This window comes from Wasmannia auropunctata, unplaced genomic scaffold (assembly GCF_000956235.1).
Source record: "Wasmannia auropunctata unplaced genomic scaffold, wasmannia.A_1.0 LD334925.1, whole genome shotgun sequence".
NCBI classification, from domain to species: Eukaryota; Metazoa; Arthropoda; class Insecta; order Hymenoptera; family Formicidae; genus Wasmannia; species Wasmannia auropunctata.
In genome coordinates this window covers 6956-16712 of record NW_012027965.1, presented here as the reverse complement: position 1 = coordinate 16712, position 9757 = coordinate 6956, and the positions used below count along the sequence as shown (strand labels likewise).

The 9757-nt window shown below is 38.7% G+C and overlaps 1 protein-coding gene across 4 annotated transcripts; it reads right to left on the bottom strand.

Annotated features, from left to right (window-relative positions):
• Positions 1 to 2397: 2397 nt before the first annotated feature.
• LOC105457860 (myosin-6-like) lies at positions 2398 to 6816 on the bottom strand. Of its 4 annotated transcripts, none has more exons than XM_011702764.1 (9): positions 5793 to 6816; positions 4949 to 5714; positions 4707 to 4815; positions 3944 to 4636; positions 3609 to 3835; positions 3316 to 3518; positions 2945 to 3222; positions 2727 to 2879; positions 2398 to 2647 (listed from the first exon to the last, which is right to left on the bottom strand). In XM_011702764.1, exons 1-9 carry the CDS (start codon positions 6421 to 6423, stop codon positions 2558 to 2560), a joined length of 3150 nt encoding a protein of 1049 aa, XP_011701066.1. In that variant the 5' UTR covers positions 6424 to 6816; the 3' UTR covers positions 2398 to 2557. The 4 variants fall into 4 exon arrangements, with proteins under 4 accessions (XP_011701066.1, XP_011701068.1, XP_011701067.1 ...); XM_011702766.1 differs by having other exon boundaries at positions 6578 to 6816; XM_011702765.1 differs by having other exon boundaries at positions 6118 to 6200.
• Between the last annotated feature and the right edge of the window lie 2941 nt (positions 6817 to 9757).

Below are 9757 nucleotides of genomic sequence, written 5' to 3'. Positions count from 1 at the left end.
AGCGTACGAAGAACGGACGCGCGGCTCATGACTATTACATACGGAACGAAGAGGGGGTGGGCCACTATCACGTTCCTCCCTTTGCATTCTTGCTGTTCCTTCGTTTTCAATCGGCAACTTGTTCCGCGCGTATACAATTCTCATAACTGGCGCCGGACTGGGGCCCCCGAGGACTCGTAGGCGTTGATCGCCGTTTATAGCTAAAGAGACATGCTCGCTGTATCCTCGAGTCGCTCGTTTTCTCCGCGGATTGTCCATTCCCCGGCTCGGGACCAGCGAGAGACCACGAGATCTCTTGCGAGATCCTTCTGCGATCCTTTCACGATTGCGAAGTTTACGAACGTATCATCTCTTGTAAAAGAATTGAATGTTCATTCATATCATAATACGATGACCGACGTGGTCTCACTAATACGTAAAATAATATAATACATATACATGATTAGTTCCATTCAATAGATGAGTGCGCAAAATTCAAATCAATTGAGTTCTCGATTTAAGGCGAACATTTCGAGAAATAATAAAGCCGGAAATAAAAACAATTTATTGATTTATTTATGCATTTGTGTTTTTTATGCCTATATATATACATGTGTTACATGGTATTGTATCGATTATTATTCATCATGCACAACTGAAAATCGATTCGGTAATAGAATATTTCTTCGAACCAATGTTAATATGCAGCAACCTACTCGAAGCAAACGTGTTCAACATATATATCGATACGAAAAATTTTAGTCGTGCGTTTATGATGAATCTGACTATATTTGGCTGTAGTTATATAATAATATTTTAAATATTGAAATTTAAGGAATTCAAGTTATATGAGAGTTTAAGGATCATGTTACGCGCCTTTTTTTTAATAATAATTAAATTTATTTTTTATATGTATTTTTACATTTAATTGTATTACTTCAATTTATTTTTAAAAAATATGTTTGTTATAATTGCTTTAGATAAAAATAGGAAAAGGTTAAATTTTTTAAATATTAAAGTTTACATATTGTAACTGAAAATTGAGTTGTCCTATAATTTTAAGCAGCTCGTAACTTTTTTTCGTTACTCCGACAAAAAAGGGTGACGTAAGATTTACGACTTCAGATCTGATTTAGGTCATCTAAGTTTAAGAATTTAGATGCTTCTCTGTAACACTACGTTTATCGCTAGGATGAGAGTTGTTCGATCAAAATAACATTTATCGACACTGACCGCAAATTGCTGGATTACGTAATCTGTTTATTAAATGATTATATATAACTTTTACGACATCTGTATCAAGAGATGCATTATACTCTCTAAAAGAGAGTAAATCAGTGTAATCATCACTGATTGTCAGTGTACATCATTTTTCAGTGACATATTTAGAACTGTGATAAATAGTCACTGTTTATCACAGTTCTAAGTATGTCACTGGAAAATAATATACATTGACAATTAGTGATAATTTAACTGATTCACTTTTAGAGAGTATAGCCTTTCGCGCCAAGTATATTTTTCGTAAAGTATACATTCTTTAATAAGACGTACGTTACAACGCCTCCTATACAAAATTTTTGGACTTTACAGAAAGTCGAGAACGTTTGTCTAGAAAAAAATCATTGTTCTTTTTAATTAATAAATAAATGAATGAAGCAGATCATCATTTTATATTCTAAAATTTAGAACCACAATGAATTCACGCTGAATAACCTGCTACATTGATAAACTTATCAATTCGTCAGTTTATTATTTTATCATACATCCTTTTCCTCTACGCGCTCTCCTCGACAATCATAACTTACTCATTAAATATTTATAAATCGCAAAAACTGATGTGTCATGGTAAAAATTGAAAAGCTCAAAGATATTAATATAAAGATTGTATTAAGCATCTTAATATTAAAATTGTATTAAGAATATTTAATATGAAGATTGTATTAATTTAAGATTGATACCAGCTGAAATTAATTATAAGAGAGTAAAACCAAAAAGAATTAACGAATATTAGATTAAAAAAGGAAGAGATTAGAAGATTATCTTAAAATAGCAAAATGTTTTTATAACAGTTAGAAATATTAATGTAAATTATAATGTTTAAAGTTCATTTACTTTAAAATAATTAATATTATGTCAAATTTATATTATTCCGATATCGGCATATAATATTAATAATATTATGCATATAATATTATTAAATTATAAAATAATTTTGCAAAGTTTTTTAAAGCTGAAAGGCATGAAATAAATAAACGTATTTATATCTACAGATTTAAAACAAGAGAAATTATTATCGTTCAATCATTTCAAATCAATAAAACAATACTAATATATATACCTATATTTTTTTCATCGATGGAAAAGGATAGAAAAACCTACTATAAATTTAAGCAAATCGATGTAAATATATATTGAATAAAAAAATCTTTTTTATTCAATCTTCTTACATAAAAATAGATATTAATATTTGTTCCATATAAAAAACTTATTACTGCTAATTAAGTACACTGTACTGAGTTAAACTGCTGTAATCGAGCTCATCTACGCCTTCAGTAACGTCATCATCATACATTGTACGTCATTTCCAAGGAGGCTTGTTCTTCGACTGATCTATTTTTGTAAGCATTTTTTGCGGAAGAGATATATGATCACTAACATCGTGTATAATCTAGTAGGGAAAGTGACATATTATTCATACATACACATGTGTTTTAATTATCAAATTTTAATTATTATAATAAACAAACCTCGTCACTTGGCGGCCACATGACGCTATCCTCACTCAATTCCTTTTTTAAGTAATGTTTCCGCGGTACCTCTCTGCATCCCAATGGCGGACTCGAAATGCTACTTCTGGGTTTTGGATCTTTGTCTTCTCTTGCCAGCTGCATTTCTGCAATCTGTAAAAAATTCGTTTTACATATTTGGTTCTACATATCTAAAAGATTATTTATATCTTAATCACCATTTTCACATATTTTCGAAGATCATCCTTCGATTCATTTTTACTGGTTAATGGCAAATTTTCGACGGAATTCATTGTTGTCACGCTTTCGTTTTGATCTTCACGAGGTTGTGCATTGATCAAACTGTGTGCCTCTAACGGTTGAGTGACGTGTTTCATTAATTCCTGAGAAAGTTTAGTGTAACAATTTGGCATTGATTCAGACTTTTTAGGGCCTTTAGACTCAAAATATTTGTCTGCGTGAATTTTTTGAATCGGGGAAATATCCATGTTACTGCCTGTAATAACATTATTTCAAATTCATGTAAAATTTACTATAATCATAATTAACAAGTAACAGTATGTGAATTGGAAATCATTCTGGGACTAACCTGATATAATATGCAGAGCCTGTTGCCACTGTTTTTGCATAACGGAATGCAATTGTTCCGCAAGTTGAGATTTTGTTGCGCGCTGAGAATTCAAATGCGTTTCTAATATAGATGACCTCTGTAAAGCTTGAGCTAATTGCAGTTCGCACAATCGTTTTTCCTCTTTGTGTTTTTCCTCCAGCAAGTTTATTTCTAAACGGTATCTAAAAAAATAAATCCAATATATAACTTAGAAGATTAATTCGTATACATTTTATTGCACTGCTTTACAAAAATGTATATAGCGAACGAACTTATCGATAACATCCTTTATCTTCCTGGCAGCACACTCAGCTATAACTTGCTGCCTCGTTTTCAATTCCTCCAAAAATTCCGACTCGGCGTTATCAAGTTGCATTTGAAATTCTTGCAATTTTGCTTTTACCACTTCATCAACCTGTTTCTGATAAACCTCTTGTAATTCAGCTCTGATTTTTTCCTTTTGTTCTGCGATAGACTTAATTTCATCTTTAGCTAATTTCTGAAACAACAAACACACAAATATAAAATTAATAATTAATAAAAATGATGAAATTTGATAAATTTGTTAACTCTGTTAACAAATAATTCAACATATGTAATATATTACTTCCGCTTTCTTCGCGTCGTCAACATATACGAGCAACGATAAATTTTTCTGTTCCAAAATAGAATTCCTATTCATCTCCTCTTTAAGCTTAAGCTGCAAATTCTCTTTTTCTTGTCTCAGCACTGTCAACTCTGCTTCACAAGCATCTAGTGCTTTATGAATGACACCCATCTCACTTCGCACCTCACCTCCCCTCAAACGTTCTTTATTCAATTCCGATTGAACAGTTCTTAATGTCTCCTCAGTCTGTTGATTTTTCTGTAACAGCTTATTGAATTCTGTCTTCATTTGCTCGTATCTATTTTCTGCTTCTTGAACCAATGATTTGTAACTATCTAATTCATCTGCATGAGTTTTCAACAGATCAACCTTCTCTTTAATCATAATGTCACTCTTCTCCTTATATCCAGCTGCCAAGTCTAAAGCTTTCGATAACTCTCCTTCTAGCCGTTTCACTTGCGTTTGAAGTTCTAGAATCTCCGATTGATGCTTTTCTGTGATACTCTGCAAATTAGTCTGCGAATTTTTATGTTCAACTTCCAATATTACGACTTGTTGCTTTAATTTAGACCAAGATGTATGGAATTGCGATATCAAGACATTTTTTTCATTGTCAACTCTAACTGCTACTGCCACTTTTTCCTGTTGCTCCAGCAAACGTTTCTGAAGTTCTTGAATTAGATGCTCGCAATGCTAAAATAAAAAATCATTTTTATGCCATGTAACGAAATAATTTTTATTACATTATATTTTTATAACGTACCTCTCTACGAAATTTCTCCTCTTCTATCTTAATCCTAAGCGTTTCTTCGTGTGATCTAGTTGGATTAGAATCCCAGAAATCCGAAAGTGATAAAAGTCGTTGACATTTTCTGTAAATAAATTTGTGATAATTCATTAATAAAATGATACTGTGAATTTGCATTAAAATTCTTTTTACAATCGTAATATTATACTCTACATAGATAAAAAAAATTAATGAGCATTAAAAATTTTATAGAGTACCTTAAATGAAAATCCGTATTTGTTCCAATGTGCACGGTAGTTTTATTAAAATCAGATTTCTCTTTATCGTGTAAATTTTCACTGTGCTGTGATATTTTACAAAGATCTACAGGTTCTGTATTACTATATTGTACAATTTTCGATGGCATCATACCAGAAAGCTTAGCTGGCTCATTAATATGCGACATAGTATTTGCAATGGAAGATTTTGATTCAGTGTATATACTGCTTGTATTTGTTTCATCTGTCATTAGAACGTTCGATTCTGACATCGATTCTTTTGGTTTAGCATTGACAGTAGTAGCCGATACGTTAAACGGATGATCTATATTTTTTAAATTTTCTATTGTGTATCCATTTGGTTTTACAACAGGCTGCTGAACGTTTCGTTCCCACGTCTTAAAACCAGAAATCATTTTGTCAGTCTCATTTAAATGGAATGAATCATTGTACGGCAATGTGATATCTGGGAATGCATTGTTCGTTTTCTTTTGAGAAATGATCGACGAAGCGTCAGTGAGTTGAGTATCTTTATTCTCCCACGACTGAAAATCTAATTTACGATGCGCCTCCTTTTCTTGACTACTTGCATTACTAACAGTCTGTGTCGACAACGCTGGATGAAGCAGCTCACCGCGATATCCGCTAGTGTTATTTATTCTTTTAGACAATTCCAATTCGGTAGCTTCCATTTCTTGGAGCAGCTCGTCAACCTCTGACAGTTCCATCTCTTGCACTATTCTGGAACGGGTATGCAGGAGCTGACCTATCAATGCATTAGATGAACTTGACACAGGTATTGTTGAATGCGAGGAGTTGTGGGATTCATGCAAGTTACTCGTACAACGATCATTTGGACGAAGAGACAAGTGAGGGTCCTTCGTCGTGGACATAACAGTGGCATGCGAGAGCCCAGTACCACAGGAAGCAGGAGGCACCACGAAGGAGTCAGAGTACGAAGTTAGAGCGTCATGCTTGGCCCGTGTGAGAGTGTTAGTATTAGTCGTATTAGAGGTAGCAGCTGTCGTGAGATGGCACCCAGCCTTCGCGTCTCCCTTCAGGAAGAAGTTAGTACAGCTCTGCGACGAGTATCCATTGGGAGTGGAAGGAACGGACAGAGATTTGCGCGACTTGACGGGGGAGTTTTGCAGGCTGGCGCCTTGACTTACGGAGAACTTAGTTCTGGGTAGGGTCTGCCGTTGGCAAGGGTGGGACGCACCGCCGTACGCCGGCTGCGAGTCGTTAAGCAAAGCACTGTTGGACACGGAAATGTCCAGGCTACTGTCTCTGGACTCGATCGCCGTGATCCGGGACTCCAGCGATTGCATATGCCCGACCAGCTCCGAGATAACGCCGGTCCGCCCGCAATCCGTTCCGGCGCGATCGTTCGAGCAGGTGTCGGAATCGGAAGACGGCACGAGGAATATATCGGGCGGGATCAGGAGGAGAACATCCGTGTCATCGGACTCGCTCATTATCCATCTAAACAGTCGCCTGCCAGCGGTAGCGAATTATCGAGCGACCACCACAGGCCAATGCGATATTTGCGAAGCGCTCACAAAGCGCGTTCCGATGTCATTGATGTTTGTGTACAGCGGAGAAGCAGCCCGTGGACGCGTCGCCGCGTACCGGTTAGATTAGGTTTCCCCCCTCGCAACGTGTGTCCACACGTAAGGGTTACTGTACGAAGCGTATATTATGTGTCGAGTAGCTCATAAATGGCGATTAATCATTTCCAGTTCGCCGCCAACAAACTGCATCGCGAGGATACACACAGCACCGAAATTTTGTAAACAAACTTGAATGACACTCGCGCGCCACAAAAGACAACATAACCCCCTCAACGGTTCAATGAACTCGATATCAGCAGAGAGGATCCGAGAGAGGACATGGACGGTCTTTTGGCTCTAACACTAACGCCCTCTGAAGAAGTGGATCCAAATTACATAGCAAAATCTAGTTTTCTGCACAATTTATGGTGCGTGTCCGTACTAAATCCACTTTCCGAATCTGCTGGAGTTTTATTCTCGAAAAATTACGCATTAAAAAAAGAGAGAAAAGCTTGAGAATGGACGTGCCGTATTTTAGGTGGTCACGTCCACGCGCGCGTCTACATTATATATGCATATATATATATATATATACATATACAATGTATGTATATATTTATATGCATATATATATATACATAATACGTACACATTGAACTATGTAATCACGGATATTTACTACTGAACATCTATCTAACATTCTAACATATCTCTCATAACGCTGCAAATATTTCAAAGCATTTTTTGATTGATCAGTTCATAAAATTCTTTTTATTCTGATTAATCAATTAAACGCTTCGAAGCATTTGTAGCGTTATACGGCCGCGCAGCGCGCCGAGTGCCGACGTGACCACGTCGGAGTCTCACAAGCATAATGCTTTGCAATGCGTAGCATTTCGCTTATATACCCATCTCGGTAGCCAGCGTACATCCAATCAGAGCGCTTGGTGCGGGCACGGCACCGCAGCTTGGTTCTCACTGCAGATATAATTTTATTGAGTATAATTTCCGACGCTGCGAAGCAGGCGAGAAAGGATCAAATATCATTTTCATTTATTTATGTTATAATTAGACATTGTGCGTATGTTGATAAAAAGAGGCAAGTGCCATTACTGCCATTATCCGTCAGTCTGTTTCTGTAAAATGCGGCCGCGCAGCGCGCCGAGTGCCGACGCAACCACGTCGGAGTCTGATAAGTAAAGAGCATTCAGTCACGTAGCGTTCCGCTTATATACTCGACTCGAGTAGTTAGCGCGCTCCAATCAGAGCGCTTGGCTGGAGCGCGAGGCAGGGTACTATATAAACGGCGCGTACGCGCCGCGCGCATAATAGTCCGACGGCCGCCGAGTCCACAGCAAGTTCGGAGGAGTATTGCGTCGCATCGCGTCACGTAGGGACGATCCGACAACCTATGCGCTGTAAAAAATTGATGTACATGAATGTATTGAGGAGGAAATTCATATGCGGGTACATGTGATTTATAAAAAATTAATTTTGTTTTTGCTATCTTTTCATATGTTTCATCATAAATGCTTTATCTTGTTTTATTTTAATGCTCCCGAGCATTAAAATAAATTATCTCAAAATATATATTAATTAATCTTAAGCATATTGAAAAAATTTACTCCCGAGACAACATTTGTCTTATTTTATTTGAAGATTAAAGATTAAAAATTGATCCGAAATCATTAGATTACAATTAATTCGCTCGCACGATCGGCCACAACTGTGAGCCGCGTCGAGCGTCGGCGCGTCGCTTGTTTCGCGTATAAAGCTGGCCGCGTGCGGGACAAATTGCTCCGCTTCACTACCTTAATTACGCATTTATCCATACGTATGGCGTACGTTAACATACAGCGTACATATGGATAAACGCATAATTATGATAATGAAGCGGCGTAATTCGTCCTTGCGTGGCGTCAGCTTATGTGAAACAAGCGTCGCGGCGCGGGCGACCCGTCGGCGGCGATATACGTCTTGATTTTCGGCCGAACGAGTATTGCGATTACGCATCCGATCAAATCAGCTAGAGTTCGAATGTCGAATCTATATTACGCGTTAATTAGATGCAAGATTGATCGGATGCGTATTTCGTAATACTCGTTCGATCGAAAATCGAAATATGTAGCGTTGGCGTCGCCGCGCGCCGCTGTTGCACCGACGCCGCCGCAGCGCGTACGGTGGCGCTAATTGCGCTATTGGCGTGCGGCGATGCAGACGCTAAGTTGATCGCGGGATAGAGGAATCCGCATTCAATATTTCAGTAGTGTTTCTTTTATAATTTTAGAACTCGAATCGAGATAAATTGCATATTTGGAACGAGAGGCATCGCGGCTAATATAACTGGTAAGTGGGACTTTGCATTTTTTTACATGTAGCATCGCCGCACTATCGCCGTTGCCACCGCCGCCGACCCGCGTCGCCACGACGCTTGTTTCGCGTAAGATGACCGCGTGCGGGCCAAATTGCTCCGCTTCACTATCTTAATTACGCATTTATCCATACGTATGGCGTACGTTAACATACAGCGTACATATGGATAAATGCATAACTATGATAGTGAAGCCGCGTAATTCGTCCCGCGTGGCGTCAGTTTATGCGAAACAAGTGTCGCGGCGCGGGCGACGCTTCGGCGGTGTACACGTTTTGATTTTCGGCTGAACGAATGTTGCGATTAGTGATTATGCATCCGACTGAATCAAAGTTTGAATCTATAATACGCGTTAATTAGATGCAAGATTGATCGGATGCGTATTTCGCAATACTCGTTCGATCGAAAATCGAAATATGTAGCGTCGCCGCGCGCCACTGTTGCCGCCGCTCTCGCCGCGCGTCGCCGCGCACCCCTGTTACCTCCGCTCTCGCCGACGCGTCGCCGCGCGCCGCGCGCCACTGTTGCACCGACGCCGCCGCAGCGCGTACGGTGGCGCTATTGACACACGAGTCGCGAAGTCGATCGCGCGGATAGACGAAACCGCTTCACTATTTTAGTAGCGTTTCTTTTATCATTTTAGAGAATTCGATACGAGAACGAGATAGATCATCTTCGGAACAAGAGGCGTCGCGGCTAATATAAAGGTAAAGTGGACTTTGCATTTAATTGTCTATAACATATAGCATCACCGTTCTATCGCCGTCGCCACCGCTGCCGACCCGCGTCGCCGCTACGCTTGTTTCGCGTAAGCTGACCGCGTGCGGGACAAAGTGCTCTGCTTCATTATCTTAATTACGCATTTATCCATAAGTATGCGGCGTACGT

Excerpts from the sequence above, each read along its gene's own strand:
- LOC105457860 (XM_011702763.1), bottom strand. The coding sequence starts at position 6,423 with ATGAGCGAGTCCGATGACACGGATGTTCTCCTCCTGATCCCGCCCGAT. Across the intron at positions 4,637-4,706 it reads AGGAGAAATTTCGTAGAGAG|CATTGCGAGCATCTAATTCA; the intron begins GTACGTTATAAA and ends TTTTTATTTTAG. Across the intron at positions 3,223-3,315 it reads GGCTCTGCATATTATATCAG|GCAGTAACATGGATATTTCC; the intron begins GTTAGTCCCAGA and ends ATGTTATTACAG.